This window comes from Hakea prostrata, chromosome 1 (genome assembly GCF_041222555.1).
Source record: "Hakea prostrata isolate BN-2017 chromosome 1, UWA_Hpros_2, whole genome shotgun sequence".
In the NCBI taxonomy this organism is placed as follows: Eukaryota; Viridiplantae; Streptophyta; class Magnoliopsida; order Proteales; family Proteaceae; genus Hakea; species Hakea prostrata.
Window position 1 is genome coordinate 3,888,096 of NC_142600.1, and position 17,530 is coordinate 3,905,625.

Below are 17,530 nucleotides of genomic sequence, written 5' to 3' on the forward strand. Positions count from 1 at the left end.
AGAAACTCAGGGAATCTTGACTGTTAAATAGTCATTTTTAATGAAACCGTTGGTGGTTGAAAGCATATGTGCTTCTGCGTTGTATCTCAAAAGCTTGAAATGATAAACGTTAAAGAAAAAAACAATCCATACGTTCTTGCGACAATATGTATGCAAAATGTCACTTAGTAAGGCATTTAATGTTTTCAATGCAATATGTTGTTTTGTGTCAATGAAATACCGTATTCATGGCATTTACATAGATTGGTTTAATCTTAATAAATTTTGGTTTAATTTTAATAAATTTTACAGGAGGTTTGCATTAATTTTACAATCAATCAAACAACTTGATAAAATTGTTCTATTTCATTTCATTTGCAGTCCACGATTTAAACTGGAAGGAAAAATTCCTTTGACTTTATTATTATTATTATTATTTTATTTTCATTTTCGCATTCACATTGCAACCAAAATACTCTACATACACCGAAAAACAAATCAGCATTGACTGATATCCACTCCTTGGGTATTGGATCTCTGTACTAATTCCTTGTGTAAGTGTTTAATCGGTTGTTATAGATGAACACTAACGGTTTTGGTTTCTGTTAAGATTGTCTTTATTTAATTATTTCTTAAAATCATAGGGGAGCCATATGCAAAAAGAAACTTAAATTAGACTAAAAGTGACGTGGATCAAACCTTAGGGGGTCAAGATGAAAATTACTCTTAATTTTATATCCTAACACTATCTATTATGCATATCTTCCAAATTTTGTGAGGATTTACAACTAGGAGAGGAAAAAATCACAGAAAGTAAACGGAAACGAAAAACCAAGTCAAGAGTTTTTCATTCAATGTTATTTTTATCATTTTAGAATATTTAATTTTCTTATATCAGTATTTAATTGTGATTTCCTAACAACAAAAATGTGGACTTAATTGATAAACTAGATGGACTTCAAATTGATAAACTAGATAATTCAAGGGATGATATTAATTTTAAGGGATATGTTAGGATCACATTGATAATTTCTCATATTAATTAGCATTTTAAATTGGGTTTTGATCGTTCAATTTGATTTCAATAACTATGGACTTAGATATAATCAAAATCGAAACACCAAATTGGTTGAATGTTGACCTTTGGTGAACCGGTTCCTTTAGAAATTTATTTATAAGCCACGTTAAAGAGTCGTGATTAAATTAAAAAAAATCATGAGTTGTAAATGGATTTCAATCTTTTGATGTAATTTTGTGATACATCATGTCACACCCTACGTATCCACACATGATTTTGGGAGCAACAATCGAGATTGAAGTCTTCGTTTTTTGGGTGGGGTCAGGTGTTGCCGTGTATGATAAACTTTTGTTTAGGTCAAGTATGCCCCTAGATAGATGGACAGATTGAAAAGTTGCACAATTGCCGCACGGGACGGGGAGGTGGGAGCCTGGGACCTTGGAGCCACGCGTGTCTGCGCCGATTCCGGCGAATTGGAATTGAAAATTTGAAACACGTAACCCTAGAAGAGCAGAATCTTTTCCATTTGAATAAAATAAGAAGCAGAATCTTTTGAAATAAATGTAACTGTTCAGATTCAATGGCTGTCACGATCTCGCGCCTCCACTCCAGAGGTAAGAAAAGAATCGCTCCACCATTATTCCACTAATAGAGAGGGAGAGAGAGGAGAGAAGCCATGTGTGGAATACTCGCCGTCCTCGGTTGCTCCGACAACTCTCAGTCCAAACGTGCCCGAATCATCGAACTGTCTCGAAGGTACGCCTGCATTGTTTCTGGATTCGAAATTGCAACTTGCTTATTGCAGTAGTAGCTTACTTTCTGCTTGATCATCGGTATTAGTTGGCGTTCGATTTAGTATTATCGTCTCTGGTTGGGCAACATCATTCTCGTTAAGTGAAGGTTTAAATGTCTGGCTTTAAGTAGTTCCAGAACTTGAATGAAGATTGTCCTGCTTTAGTGAAAAATAAGCAGAAAGATTTTTCGGTTTTATATTCCATTTCTTATCTTCTGATGAATTTCATTCTAAAGTTAACAAGGTTAGAAGATTAAACGTAGAATTCAGAATGTGAGCTCTTGTACTGGTAGGTTCGATTGATGTTCTTGTTTCTTAATAAACGGGGTAAGAGACATAATTGTTTTTCCGTTGGTTTCCATTATATTTCAAATGCAGGTTGCGCCACAGAGGTCCTGACTGGAGTGGTTTACATTGTCATGGAGATTGTTATCTTGCGCACCAGAGGTTGGCTATTGTTGATCCCGCTTCAGGAGATCAACCACTATACAATGAAGACAAGACTATTATTGTTACGGTATTCTTTTGTGATCTGATTCTTATGTTTGTCACATGCTTTTTAGTTTCGAATCTTCAAAGACTAAGTATGAACCCAATTGTTTGCCCTCGGATTCAAATTTTGATTCTCAACTTTTCCTTTTGATGGGGTCATCTCCATAGTTGTCTTTGTGGTTTTTATTTAAGTATTTATTTTCTTTCTTGCACTAATGGCACTCAGCCTGGTCAGCTGACGTTTTCTCATATATTCTGTTGTCTTAAGGCATTTACAGAATAGTTTGTATTTTAATCTAGAAAATTTGTTGCCTGGAGCTTGTAATTTGGAATCAGAAGAATAACCTTTTAGCTGACCTAGTAGTTCTAATTTGGCTTTGTTCAGTTCATATTTTTAATTTTTTTTTCAAATCATATCCAAGTTTGAATATTCTTATGTACTCATTTGATCTCTGTGACCTAGGTATGGTAGTGATGAACCTTATATATGAAAGTGAACTATCCACGCAAGCATTGATCTTTAGTCAAGCTATTGATGGCTCAAAAATAACCAATCTGAACTGAGACTATAGTGCTTTTCTTATTAATTGTGTGCATGACTTGTGGCTTCATTTCACCTTTTCTTCTTTGATATGTTCCCAAGTCAAAGAATGTTGCTTTGTACCCTTAAGTAGTAGAAAAAGAATATTGTACTAGTGTTTCCTATCAAGAATTTGGTCCCCCAAGTTAATTAGTGATACATGGGCATAAGAATTATAGAACAAGCTTGAGATGCAACAAAACAACTAGAATTAGAACCACAAGCTGATTTAGCCCTAGACTTGAGAGGTTCAGCTAGGGGCCAATTTTTTAGGATCTCAACATAAAAAGTAAGGGTTTAGGGTTTGAAGATCTTTGAATAGATAAGAACATAGATTATGGTGGTTGGATAGTTTTGGAGAGATTTAGAGTAATGGGGTGTATGGATGGGTTGCACAGGTTCATGGTGTAAATCTAAGTTTGAAGTTTGGGCTTTTTTGGGGAGTATGAAAATAGAAGGAAAGAAGGTTAAAAGAAGAATTGGAGATGGGGATGATTTGACTTACAGTTTTAGAAGAGAACAATAGGTTAAATTGCTGATGAGAACTTTGTACTTGTTAGAGGAAAAAAGGGGGGGGGCGCGGGTGGTGATTTGTCATTGTACCTTACTTGGAGCAAAAACAAAACCAAAATCATTCGTCTTCATCATCTAGTTGTTTGGGATTTGGGAATGCATTATATATATATATATATATAAACAAATGACTCATAAAAGAACCCTTAATTTATCACTCTAGAAGACTCAATAAGGTAAATAAAATGAAAATAGAATTCCATCTAAGAACTAGGTATCCTATCCAACTCAAACACTAAATCAGTCAAATATTAAACTTAACACGTAATCCTGTGATCATCATTACTCCCATTTTATGGCATATAAAATAGGGCATTACGTCAATGAAGTTAGTAAATGAGAAGCTTAATGTCTATAGAAACCAACCATGGGCCAAAAGAAAGTATTTGAAAGCCCTATTGACCTTTTTGGACATACTTTTCTGAATCAATCCCCCAGTGTTGAGAAAAAAACTTGACTATGAATTTAATAATATTTAAGTATGAGTATGACTTGGTGTGCATCCAGTTTTAGCCCAAACAATACTTCAGCACCTCACTAGTGTTTAGAATGTAATCTACGAGGTGGGGAGCTTTTTCTTCTAAAAATTCAGGTGGAATCATCATTTGCTTGATCACTGAATCAATTTCAACTGTGAATGGTATATTCAAAGTCTCTAATGTAGTTAGCCTAATCTTCAAGGACTTAGGCATTGACTCCACCTCTTCAGAAGCAACCTCATCACCTTGCTCTGCTCGACTCTGTTGGTTTGCGATCCTTTTCTTTGCTTTCATCAGCACTGCCTATCTTAACACGTGCCTTTGCCCACTTCCTTATCCTCTTTTACCTCTGCAAGCCTTCTTCTATAAATCCTCGAAACTCTACCCCCTTTCCCTTTTTTGGGATCCTTTACCCCCGCCACGACTCACCTCTCTGTGGACCCCATTCCTAGATTTTCAAATCCTTTAACCTAGTCTTCTTAATCCACGAAATGAATTCCTGCCTTGAGTTTTTCTGCCCCTTCTAATTCCTTGTTTGGCCTCGCCCACCTTGATCCAAAGCTGGGCCAACCTTTCTTCTTGCCTTAGCCCTTGCCTTGGCCCATCGATTGATTCAATTCTCTCCCTCTCACCTGTCTTGTTCATTATCCACCCTTTCTTCTAGGCCAGGCCCGATCCTTAACCCTTCCCCCCACCTTGAATATCCCTATAAAGGGCCAAACCCATCTCTTACCCTCCCTTCACTTCGGCCTATCCCACTCTAACTCCTCCATTTGTTGGGATCTCCAATTTCAACCCTTATATCCCTTATAACCCCTAGCCCACCCGTCTTGGTTCCCCCCCAATCTTCTAGGTTTGGGCTAGGCCTAGCCCAAACTTCCTCCCCTCTGATTGTGGTTCGGAAGCCTTTTCATGATCCTATTTTGGTTATTGTGGGTGGTAGTGATTGCAGCAGGCTGCCCCTTGCATTACCGAACCTGGGGGTTCTTCCGACTCAAAGACCCCTTCTTCTGAACCTCGGGGTTGCAGGATAAGCAACTGCTCTAATAAAGGGTGCACCACTTGACGAAGTCTTCATTGTTGATCTCAAGTCTTCCAAAAAGAAGAAGAAGAAGAAAAATAGGAAAAACTAGATTCATTCGTTGAGTTTGTATTGGCTCTTTCATCTCGGCCTTGCTGCCTAGTTCATTTTCTTTGTTTGCTTTTGCTTTGAGCGTTGTTGGCTTCAGTGGGGCTCTGCCCTTTGCTTTCTTGTTGTTCTCTTTCCCCCCATCTCCTTTTGGTTAATGAATTATTTATTCATCCAAAGTGAGGAGGGGGGGAGGGGGAGCAAGGACGGACAGACACGGTATTCTCTTACACTGAAGTAAACGTGTTATACTGTACTACTTAACAGTGGTACTCCTATACTGCTCTAACATCATCAAGATGTTAATACTCACCTGATAAGACAACTGTATGTCAGCATTTTACTAGCCAAGCTCTAAGCCTCTACTGCAGATGTTTCTATGTATATGGTTTAGGAAAGTTGTGTTATTTTTTCCTTGTTAGCTATTGTGGAAATGCAACACAACTTCATTGATCATACTCTGATGGTTTTGTCTTTCCAAATGTTTTACTTCAATATGTCATCAAATAACAAGAGTCTTGTCTCATCTCACATTACAAAGTTCTTGGCAAATAATCTGTTTCTGCATTTGTTTTGCTTGAATCATTTTACTTACTTTTTCAGTTAAATTGTATCTTTTCTTTATATGCTTAATCGAAAGGTTTATGCGATTAGGTAAATGGAGAGATCTATAATCACATGGATTTGAGAGCAAAGCTAAAATCTCATGAATTCCGAACAGGGAGTGACTGTGAAGTTATTGCCCATCTAGTAAGTCATTTTTTTCTTCCTATTTATCAATTTGGAAGCAAGTTTTTGGAAAAAAGGAAAAAAAAGAAGAAGAAGAAATAAATTAATGAAGAAAAAAATGTGGAACTGATGCATGCTTCTTGTTCCTCATGGTTAGCAAGAAGCAAATGGATATATGTCCTTAACTCAAAGAGTGGAATGAAGATTTGGATATGCTGTTTCAATTAGTCAGTTTATCTATCTTTTCATCTGTCACAGTATGAAGAATATGGAGAGGATTTTGTCGACATGTTGGATGGAATGTTCTCCTTTGTCCTTCTTGACACCCGTGACAATAGTTTCATTGCTGCTCGAGATGCTATTGGTATAACCCCACTGTACATGGGTTGGGGTCTTGATGGTATGTGGTCTAAGTTGCCTATTATGTTCCATGTTGACTTCTTATTGAAGGAAATGTCTTGATGCTACTTCTGTGAGGATGTTGCTTTGTGATACATTGTTATCATCATATATGACAGTACGTATTTTCTGACTGAGAGCACTTCTTAGGGGTGCAACTTCTGTAATTCTTTATCATCATATGTGTCTTTGCACTTAGTTATAGGATCTACATAAAACATGATGGTTTCAACCATCGAGTTACTGACCCTTAGTTGGGATACAGTTTTATTCCCTCAGTCATTAGATGACTCATGACTGAGAAGGACACACAGGGAATGGGAAAACTGGAGCTCCTAGATAAATAATTGTTGGAATAATTTCTCGAGTGATGATTGGCAATGTTGCCTAGGCTGTCATACTTTTGCACTTATCCACCATCTATTTAGTTGGATTTTTTGTTTGATTGGCAGTTTTATAAAGTACTTTTAAATAGTGCTGTTGTTAGTAAGATGTATATTCTATTATTTGATGAAAAGAACCATAGTTGAAGTGTTTTTACCATTCTTTTTTTTTTGGTTTTGGGGGGGGGGGGGGGGAGGTGCCTGTGGGAATGAGGATAGTAGTAGGGGTTTAGCTTTGCTTAGAAGAATGCTCTAACTCTTTAAATTGACATGAAATATTGCACTACAGCTCTATGCTTTGTAATACCTTTTTGTTTTCATCAGTGGATTGGCTCCAGCTTGGTGATAGTTACATAAGGCTTTACCAACATCAGTTCTTTTGTATTCAAGTGTAACTTTTCATCATAGTTTCCCTACTAAAAAGGGCGAACCTGGTGCCAAAGGCTTCCGCACAAGTAGAGTCCGGGGGGGGGGGGGAGTTTTCCTAGGCAGTCTTACCCCAACAATTTTTGCTCGGAGGCTGTTTCGATGCCTTGACCTCTTATAGTTTCACCACTGAACACAATTTTTTCCTGGAGGTGGGGTTTAAATTCTATTTCTAACTGTCCAGAAGAAGATTCAAGTTGCATGGTCTTTGGTCAACATTTTTCTATGATATAGTTGTCTACTGGTTGATGATGTGCCATGTTTGCAACTTTTTATTCTCCTCATGCTACCTGATAATTCCTTGTCATTTTCCTCTCTACCTTATAATTGGTGGACTTGATCCATTTGTTTACATTTCAGAATGGTTAATGCTGGCTGAATTGATAGTTTGGTCACTGGACAATTTTATGTATGACAATGCATGTTTTAACAGACTGAGTTATTTGAACTTAAAAGAAGCATGTCTTTGCCAGGATCGATTTGGTTTGCATCGGAAATGAAAGCTTTAAGTGATGACTGTGAACGATTCATATCCTTCCTTCCAGGGCATATGTATTCTAGCAAAAGGGGTATGCTATCTAGTCTGCTGAGCTGATCATATCAAATTATTTGTTCTGCAAGTAAGAGTTGGTTGATCTAAGGTAGAAAAGCTTTTATCTGTTTAACTGCTAACAATAGTACAAGCCCCACCCTTTCTTTTCTGCAAGGGAAGTTTTGTGTTATATAATCCATGGTTACAGTGACTAAACTTCCCTTGAATTAAAAACAATTAGATCCACTCAGGTTGGGTTGGCTTTGCTCCTTTGCTCTTGACCTACTATAGTCCAATGTTACAAGATCCCATCTCATATGGTGGCCCTAAAGCTGATTATTAGAGGTTTTTCTTGCTGTGGAATGTCTGGGGACTGTTAACGCGCTAGTCCAGAGTATTCTGACAAGTATTCAAATCATTTCCGTGTCTCGAGGAGTTCATTTAATGTTTGTCCCTTAAAAATGACTATTTTCTGAAAAAACAGTTCTCCTTCCAATTTTTGTCCTTGCTCATCTCAAAACTAAGTAAAAAGCTGTAAATTTACTAATTTGCCTGCCTGCTTGATCAGCACAATTACTAATTACCCAACTTGAAGAGAGTTTTCTTACCAAAAAGGAAAAAAGTTGAAGAGAGTTTAAATATTGGATGCCCATGTAAAATTTAAATATGATTTTTTTTTTGACATGCTTTGACTGTCTCTTTAAATTTAGGCATTTTGAAATAGGGAGCTCGTTATGGGACCTATGAGTCTTATGTTTAAATAATATGACACTGAAAAAATAAGATAATACCAAAAACTCTTATGTATTTTTCAAATGAACAAGAAACTTGAGTACCTAAATGTTTGTTTTGCCACCTATTAAAAAAATAAGAAATCCTTGTGGTACTGTACCGTGAAAGCTTTCAAAATCTTGAATATTTTATAACATTTATTTAATTAATGAGAACAGTTACATGAAACCATATAGGTTACACTCTTCCATTTCAGGATGCTTAGAGAGCTAATCCAAGAAAAATACACCATTGGAATAAGTTTTGTACTATTATACAAGTGCCGCATGATGTGCTACTACATCAACAGCCTCACAAGGAATATGTCCCCAAAATAGATCCTAGAAGTAACTATCCTTTCTTTTCTCAATCTATCAGTACATTATTCACACATCGTGGAGTCTATTGAAATATGAGTTTTTTTTTTGGATGAATAAATAATATATTAAGGCAACGATGAGAAACACAAAAGAAATACAAATAAGCTAATAAAGCGGGGTGGGGGGAGCAAGAAGCTCAAGGTGGGGGAGATGAGAGAGCAGCTGAGACCCCAGGAACTAACAATAAGCCTATTTTTGGGGTTGTCGACAACAGGGGGATGGGGGAGGGAAAGAAGCCTCGACGAAACATCAAAGAAGATGGCTTTCCAAATTGAGTCAAATGATCGGGATTTGGTAGTCCATCTTTTAAGGTTGTGCTCCCACCAAATCTAGTGGATGACGGCACAAAAGATGAGCTTGCCTAGACGATCGCAAATAGAATGACCAGAGAAGCTTCTCGAGAACCAAGTCCAATCCCGAACAAACCCATGCGAGTGTCTCGAGCCGGGCCAAATGGAAGCAAGGGCTCTATCCCAAAATGGGAGACAAGAAAAAAAAGGTGGTTGATGTCCTCAGAACCATTCGAGCAAAGGGCACAGCTTGGGTTAGTGGGGATATGGCGGCTAATGAGGAAAGATTGGGTAGGGAGAGCAAGGTTGAGGGCTCTCCAAAGGGTGAGGGAGTGACGGGGGATGTGGCCTTTGAACCAAACTAGGTGGGACCAAGGGACAGGGGGATGAGGGGAGCGGAGGAGATTCCAAGCTGAGGAGGAAGAAAAGGATTTGGAAGGCGAAGGGGACCAAATGGTGGCATCACAATGATGGTTTAGGGTAGGGGGAGTGCATTCCAAACGTGTGAAACTAGGGTGGGGGAGAGGGGACTAGACCCCCTGGGAGATGAAAGTGTCAAGGGTGGCAAGCTTGGGGATGCGGGTTTCATAGACATGCTGAGCGGGGACCAAGTAGGGTGAAGAGAATGCCCAATTGATGCCAAGGGTCAAGCCAGAAGAGGGTAGAGGAGCCTCGCGAGACTTGGATAGAGATGGCGGAGAGAGCACGAGGATGAAGGAGAAGGATCTTCCTCCAGATCCAAGACGGATTCGAAGGGCAAGGAGCAGTCCAGAAGGAATCCTGTTTGAGAATGTACGAATAGACTCAAGAGACCTAGATAGAGTCATGCTTTGAGGCAATCTTCCAAATGAGCTTTAGGAGGCAGGCCAGGTTAACATCAAGAATGCGCCGGATGCCCAGACCTCCCTTAGCTTTGGGATGGCAGATCGCGTCCCAAGAGATGGGACGGAGGAATTTGGAAGCCTCTTGGCCTTTCCATAGGAAGGCACAAAAAAGGGATTCCATAGACTGGATGATGGATTTGGGGATCGAGAAGATGCCGCACCAGTAAAGGTAAGAGGATTGGAGGACAGATTGAATGAGCACCACTCTCCCAGCGAAGGAAAGAAGCTTACCTTTCCAGAGTTGAAGCTTCTTTCTAATGTGATCGAGCATAGGGGAGCAGTGATGGCGGGTGAGCCTACCGAGGATGAGAGGGAGACCCAGGTAGGTCATAGGGAAGGAACCAGGGCTAAAGCCTGAGAGCTGAAGAAGAGAAGCACGGGTAGAATCAGAGACCCCAGGGAGGAAGATGGTGGACTTGTTTAGGTTGACTCGGAGACCAAGAAAGGGATTCAAAAGGGAGAGGGAAGAGAGAATGGTTGAAATAGATAGATGGTCGGATTTGGAGAAGATCATGAGATCATCCGCAAAGGCGAGATGGGTGAGGTTAGTGGAACGACATTTGGGGATGGGAGAGATGAGGAGAAGATCCGTGTTCGATTGGAGGATACGGGAGAGGACCTCGAGCGCTAGAGTGAAAAGATAGGGGGAGAGCGGGCAACCTTGGCGGATTCCCACCCTAAAGGAGAAGAAGCCGGCAGGGGAGCCATTAGTGATGATGGAGAAGAAGGGGGTGGAGATGCAAATCTCAATCCAATGGACAAAGGCCGGAGGGAATCCCATAGCGGAGAGGACTTTGCTAATGAAATCCCAATGGATGGAATCAAAGGCTTTGTGAATATCTACTTTCAGAAGAGCGGCCGGGGAATGGGAAGATCTTTCGAAGCCTTGAACAATTTCCGCACAAAGGAGAATATTGTCCGAGATGCTCCGACCCGAAATGAAAGCAGATTGGTTAGGGCTAAAAATGAGTTGCATTTGGGGCACAAGGATTTATTAGAATGAAAGATATGTGAATAGTGCCTTGGTCCCTCTTCTAGACATGGTTCAAGATCTTGATCTCGAGGCCTATCTTGCCAACTCAAAAAAGAGTCGGCTTAAGATCTTGAAGAGATCTCGTTGAGTTGGTGGGATTTTTTTCCCAACTCAAAGAGTCCAACTTGAGGGGTATTAGGGGCCATTTGGGGCTGAGACTTATAGTCCATTCCAGCCCTTTTGAATATACTGGTGACCTCATATTTAAGAAGAAAATAGTGTAAATGTGAGTTTCACTTTGGACCCCAAGTGGAAAACCACTACACTGAAGTGAAACCATAAATTGCCTTTTGTACACATCATATACTCGTATATTAATGCTCAAAGTTCAAAATTCAAAGGAGTCTAATATATTACACATTTTCATAGTTTGAATTACAAAGTTCAAATGATAATCCAACTCGAGAATTAAGACGTGAGACCCTAAATGGGAATCCAACTTACGGGTAATTGTCTTGTCTTGCTAAATGGGAAAATAGCTCTCAAGATCTCAGTGAGATCTTGAGAGTTCTGTTATCATGCTTCTACATGTTATGAACCAGCTGTTTTCCTGGTAAAGCCTTTTGTACTTTAATAGCCATCAAGATTTGGAACATGTAAGAAAGAGAATAATTGTTTCCTTCTTACTAGTTATAGTATTTTGAAAACATCAGTTAAAATTGATTGTTATGTATCTGTCATCATGAACCAACCCCAACCTCCCTCCCCCCCCCCCCAAAAAAAAAAAAATAATAATAATAATAATAACAATAAAGAAAATAGGGGTTTGATGTTTCACTGTAGTTTTTTGTTCCCTCTGCTACTCATTTTGATCTGAGAATGTTCAGCTGGCTGCAGGTGAACTCAGGAGGTGGTATAATCCACCATGGTATTCAGAACGCATACCGTCAACTCCTTACGATCCTTTAGTTTTACGTCAGGCCTTTGAGAAGGCAAGCACTAAATTTTATTTGCATCTTGTACTTAATTCCCCCTGAATGAGTGGGAGCTAAAATTGTGTTTATTTTATGGATTAGAGTTGTTTGTAGGGAGAGAGATCATGCCGCCCAAGCACAGACATGTGCAAGGAGGGGGAAGGGGGTTGACCACCCTGCCCCCATGAAAGGTGGAATCCCCCCCCCCCCCCTTTCTTTCTCTTTTTCTGGTTGGCCCTGTGCAGATGCAGGGAGCCATGCTCCCTCATGGAGGACAATGACCCCATTATTTAAAATTTTCATCCACGGTTTGCTTTTCATGTTGTCATTATGTTGTGAGCAAGAATAATAATTAGTGACTCTTGATGGATATAATCCACTCAAATGTGCAAAATTTTGGTTGCTTAAATACAAACCCAAATTCGTGGACTCTTTTCCAGTATTTATTTGAAGCAGCTTCTTAGTAGCAAATGAAAGACACAAGTCTTTTTTCAGTGATCGTTGTAATTTCAGGCAACTTGGCAAAACTGGGGATAACTCATGAAGATGTTAGGAAGTGTAGTGGTAAATTTAAAAAAAAAAAAGGTTTTTTCTTTGCACTTGCCACCATTTCTTTCTCTTACATGTAACCATTTTCGTGCAGGCTGTACTTAAGAGACTTATGACAGATGTGCCATTTGGTGTACTGTTATCTGGAGGACTTGACTCATCTCTTGTCGCTGCTGTGGCTACCCGCTACTTGGAAGAATCAAAAGTTGCTAGGCAATGGGGATCCAAGCTACATACCTTTTGTGTTGGTCTTAAGGTGATTTTACTTTCTGAATTTGACCTGTTCATTATTGTGTCATCTACTATCTGTTTATTTGTTCTGCTGTGTTCCATATGTTTACAATGTGTGTTGACATTTCTTGGGAACCCAGAAGATTAACTTGCTTACAATGTTCTGCTGTTTACACTGTGTGTTGACATTTCTTGTATTGATTTCTTGGTTTGTCATCGTCTCTTCTAGGTTTTGCTTGTAAAGCATGGCCATGTTTTTGGGAATAATTAGAGCATTTGCTTTCATGCACCATGTTACTAGAAGGGCATAATAATGAAAAGGTCTTTATAATGTTCTGTGTAGAATTTGTTGTTTGACAAATCAACAAAGAATAAACCGCCATGTTATATTAGGAGTCTTCATTTCCTTGCGCATCCTTTTTTGATATTCTGCATTCAAATTAAGATTATTTGAATCTTGACTCTTGGATCAGGCTGTCATTCCTAACTGTAGATTAACTTGCTTCTTAGGCACCATGAGCTAAGAAGTTCAGAATACTTTGTTACTGAGTTATATGCTTGAGGATTTATTTTTATCTTATTATCTATTCTCTAGTTTTATATATGTAATATTCACATACCTTATCTTTGAACTTTCCTATTTTTCCCATGCATGTTGCCTATTCAGGGTTCACCAGATCTCAGAGCTGCAAGGGAGGTAGCAGATTATCTTGGTACTTACCACCATGAATTCCACTTCACAGTTCAGGTAGTTCCTCTCCAGTATATGTCACAAATAGGCATATGTCCTTTGTAATACAGGGTTGTGAATGTTTCTTGTCATATCAGGAAGGGATAGATGCAATTGAGGAAGTCATTTATCATATTGAAACATATGATGTGACTACTGTCAGAGCCAGCACTCCAATGTTTCTAATGTCTCGGAAAATTAAATCACTGGGTGTAAAGATGGTTCTTTCTGGAGAAGGTTCTGATGAAATTTTTGGTGGATACTTATATTTTCACAAGGCACCTAACCGAGGAGGAGTTTCATCATGAAACATGTCAAAAGGTATGGTGTGCCAAGGAATGTGTGTTCCCTGTTTGTTTATTGAATAGGAAGCAAAAACTAACCCCTTCTGCTTCTCCCCCCAACTAAAAAAGGTACTTCACATTGACTTTCAATATCCAAAATTATGTATTGGACCAAGCAGTATTCTTTCCTAGTGATTTCTTAATCCATCTGGAAGGATGACATGGCAATTCTCACTGTTGGATGTTTAGGGAACCGTGTGTATTGACCACATCCACATGTCAAATTTCAAAACCAAATTCAGTCATTTGTCCTCCCTGTGATGGCATTCCCTCCCCTCTGTATGCATGCTTCCCCCACTTAATCAGTACACACTCTTAGTAAGTCCATAAATTTTTTTAAGGCTTCATTTTTCCATGTCATGGAACTCCATTCAGGTTGAAACTTGACTCTCTGAACAGGAGACTTCGGTTGTCTGCTTGTCCACCAAAATTCATCCCCATAAGACCTCCTATGTGATAGAATTAGGTACGCTGACTAAAGATTTTTCCCTGGTGGGGCGCCAACTAGAAAACTTCCTTTTAATCATGAGCTTTATATATATACACTTAATTTTTCTGTTTATGGCATCATACTGGATGGTCCCATCCCTGCCCAAAATTTGGTGTGTCTTGCAGTTGGTTAAAATGGCTGGGTTGGACATGGGCTGTGTTCTGATGCCACAGTTTTGCTTGGCTTGGGTTTGGACAGTAGTTGGCTAATCTGAGCCAAACCAAGCCAAAAATATAGACAAGTAGGTAGACACCTGGGAGATGCATTTTACGTGGTGTGGTCTAAGACACACACTGCTTTGATTCAGCACAAATTGGTTTATTGGAGGGTTGATCTGGCCAGTAAGCTGCTATACAAGGTTGGCCATCTGATTTTTTCAGCCTCCATCAAACTGTGTGGCCCGCTTTTTATGTGTTCTGGTCTTATGTAGTATCTCTCTCTTATAAATATGTGTTTATATAAGAACAAAAAGCAGAGAGTTTGTTAGGATGTGAAGCTGGGGCTGCCTGAGCCTACTTGTTGCAGTCAATGTTTTCTACTTACCAAGCCTGCTACATTAAATAGGGCAAACTAATGGTTGGATTTCCTTATGTCAGATCAAAGCCCTTCATCTATATGATTGCCTAAGGGCAAATAAATCTACTTCAGCATGGGGTTTAGAGGCTCGTGTTCCATTTCTGGATAAGGAGTTTATAAATGTTGCTATGGACATTGATCCACACTGGAAAATGGTAAAGATCGTATGCTGAACTGTTCTTACTATGTTATCTTATCCTTGTGGAGTTGCAAATACATTTCAGCACCCAAGCATGCTCGTTGGTTAAAGCTCATTGAGTGTTTTTGGATTCATGGAAACTTATTTGAATCTGTCATTTATTTTAGTTGTCATATTAATTCTATAATTCGAGCCCAACTCAGAGCAGCATAAGATTAGAAGCTTGGAGCAAACTGATTTTAAAATTGCCTGAAGGATTCAAAGGGTTTGGAGCCCTTCAAGACCCATACGTTTATGCTTAAAGTTGTATTCATTTTAGAGTGACATGAATTCCTATGAGGGCTCCATTATTATCTTAATTCCTGCATCGATGAAAACTATTGTTCACATGTCTACTTCTTTCATTCTGTAATAAGTGACATGCTGAGGAAGAATCAAGGATTGCCACTTAAATATTTTGGAACAGACCACACATGGAAGGAGAAACTATCCTTTTCTGGTTTTCCATGAATTGTGGAATACTTTACTGATTCAACCTACATGCTTACCAAACAATCACAGGTAAAAGCTGATATTGGTCGCATTGAGAAGTGGATTCTACGTAATGCATTTGAGGATGATCAGAAGCCATATCTGCCGAAGGTTTGTCATGATTTGTGTTTTTTGTAATTTCTGATAGTTTCAATGATGTTCCAACATATCCTACTTCTGGTTTCAGCACATCTTGTACAGGCAGAAGGAGCAGTTCAGTGATGGAGTTGGTTACAGCTGGATTGATGGCTTAAAGGATCATGCAAACAAACATGTACATAACTACCTAGATTGTTTCCCAAGTTGATAATAACTTCTGACTTGTGTAGTTACAGGGACAGGGGCCTTAGCGTTCCAAATTAATGACTCTTGTTTGGTACTCCTCAGAACTGTGGATGCAAGTAATTTTTCCTTCCCTTATTGCCAGGTGTCGGATGCAATGTTGACTAAGGCAAGCTTCATTTATCCAGAGAATACCCCCACAACAAAGGAGGCATACTACTACAGGACCATCTTTGAGAAGTTCTTCCCCAAGGTCTGGATGCTGCTCCACCCCACCCCACCCCCTCCCCCCACCCCCTGGTGGGGTGCAACACCGGAAAAAAAAGGGGGGGGGTCTAAAATCTATTCCTTCTCTTTGCATTTCTTTAGAAATATAATCTTTTGCTGGGAATGTGCCTTAGCAAAGACCAAGTTCTTCTTTGCTCATTTTTCCAGATAATCAACGATGAGTTTTTCTTTTTCTGTTACTAAATAATTCTTTTCGACAGAATGCTGCAAGGGCAACAGTTCCAGGTGGTCCTAGCATTGCATGCAGTACTGCTAAAGCATTTGAATGGGATACAGCTTGGTCTAAGAATCCTGATCCCTCAGGGCGTGCTGCTTTAGGTGTTCATGCTGCTGCTTACAATCATGCAGTGGATCCACTTCCGGCGGTGAAAAATACAAGTTCTTTGATAGACATCCCTCAGAAATTGCAGGAAGGCATAGTCAAGGTTACTGCAACGGCTGTCTGATTTTCTACCAGAATTTGTTTATGTTAATCATATGCTAGGATTTCAGTCTTAATTACTACCATAATTTGTTTATGTTACTGTTTAAGTGGCATTTCTTGTTTCTCTGGCTGCACTCGCAAGTGTACAGCACTGTAACATTGGTCTCAGATTCGTTCATATTAATCTCAATTTATTCTCCCCCTCTCTATATATCAAGGAAACGTCAAATCTGAATGGGGCATATTCAATGCCTTTATGGTCTAATACGACGCCAGCGGCAGCTCTGCCTTGCTTCCGTTACTGCCAGTACATGAAGGTATTGGAATTGTTCTATTCTTGAGTTGATGGTTTTGGACTTGGGACAGTGTTTTGTTTTTTTTTTTTTTTAAAGAATTCATTCATAAACCCTAAAGGAACACACACACAAAAAAGATAGATGCATGACTAAGGAATAGAAATATGACCAAGCTATCTTACATGCAATAGATAGGGTCATTCAAGCTCGATGGGTTGAATCCAATAAACCCTTAGAATAATGGTTGTAATAAGCACAATGGATATGATAATCGTATTCTCCACTAACGTCCAAAGAGGCGGGACACCATAAAGGTGGAGATAGACATAGACATGCTGCAAGGATGGAAATACAATACACCACAAGGACAAAGACTCGGTTGTTGCGATGGTGGCACTTGTATTGTGGAGAAGGTTGTCACTACGGTGGATCTGAAAGAAGATGAATTTGTCGGGCAAATGGAGCTGACTCTCGGTTCTGAAACTATCATTTGTCAAAGCCACAAATGCAAAGACCAGCAGTAGACGGAGATGACCGACAAAAGTAGATCTTTCAAATTCGCAGAATGCATGACCAAAGCTCGCATCAACCTATTTTAAAAAAAAAAAAAAAACTGAGAAAAACGAAGAGGCAAGGAAAAAGAGGAGAAAGATACAGAGAGACTGGTGGTGAGAGAAAAACGGAGAGAATGTGGGGGAGAACAGAGGGCAGCAGAGAAAGAAATAAGGAGAAGACAGGAAAGAGAACAGAAACAAAAGAGAAAATTCGGTAACAGACTAAGAGAGGAAATAGGAGAGATAAGGGAGATGATGAGAAAGGAGAAAGGAGGAGAGAGGAGGGAGAGGAAGAAAAACCAGAGGCAGAGG

General features: G+C 39.4%; 1 protein-coding gene across 1 annotated transcript; it reads left to right on the top strand.

Annotated features, from left to right (window-relative positions):
- The first annotated feature begins 1,490 nt into the window (after positions 1-1,490).
- LOC149026760 (asparagine synthetase [glutamine-hydrolyzing] 2-like) lies at positions 1,491-16,611 on the top strand. The gene is given in 15 exon segments (XM_089156034.1): positions 1,491-1,753; positions 2,169-2,307; positions 5,698-5,793; positions 6,031-6,172; positions 7,454-7,549; positions 11,708-11,802; positions 12,428-12,589; positions 13,232-13,312; positions 13,393-13,584; positions 13,586-13,615; positions 14,725-14,859; positions 15,405-15,485; positions 15,562-15,648; positions 15,802-15,909; positions 16,145-16,611. Coding segments are annotated over 15 exon segments (1,770 nt in total). The 5' UTR covers positions 1,491-1,673; the 3' UTR covers positions 16,391-16,611.
- The last annotated feature ends 919 nt before the right edge of the window (positions 16,612-17,530 follow it).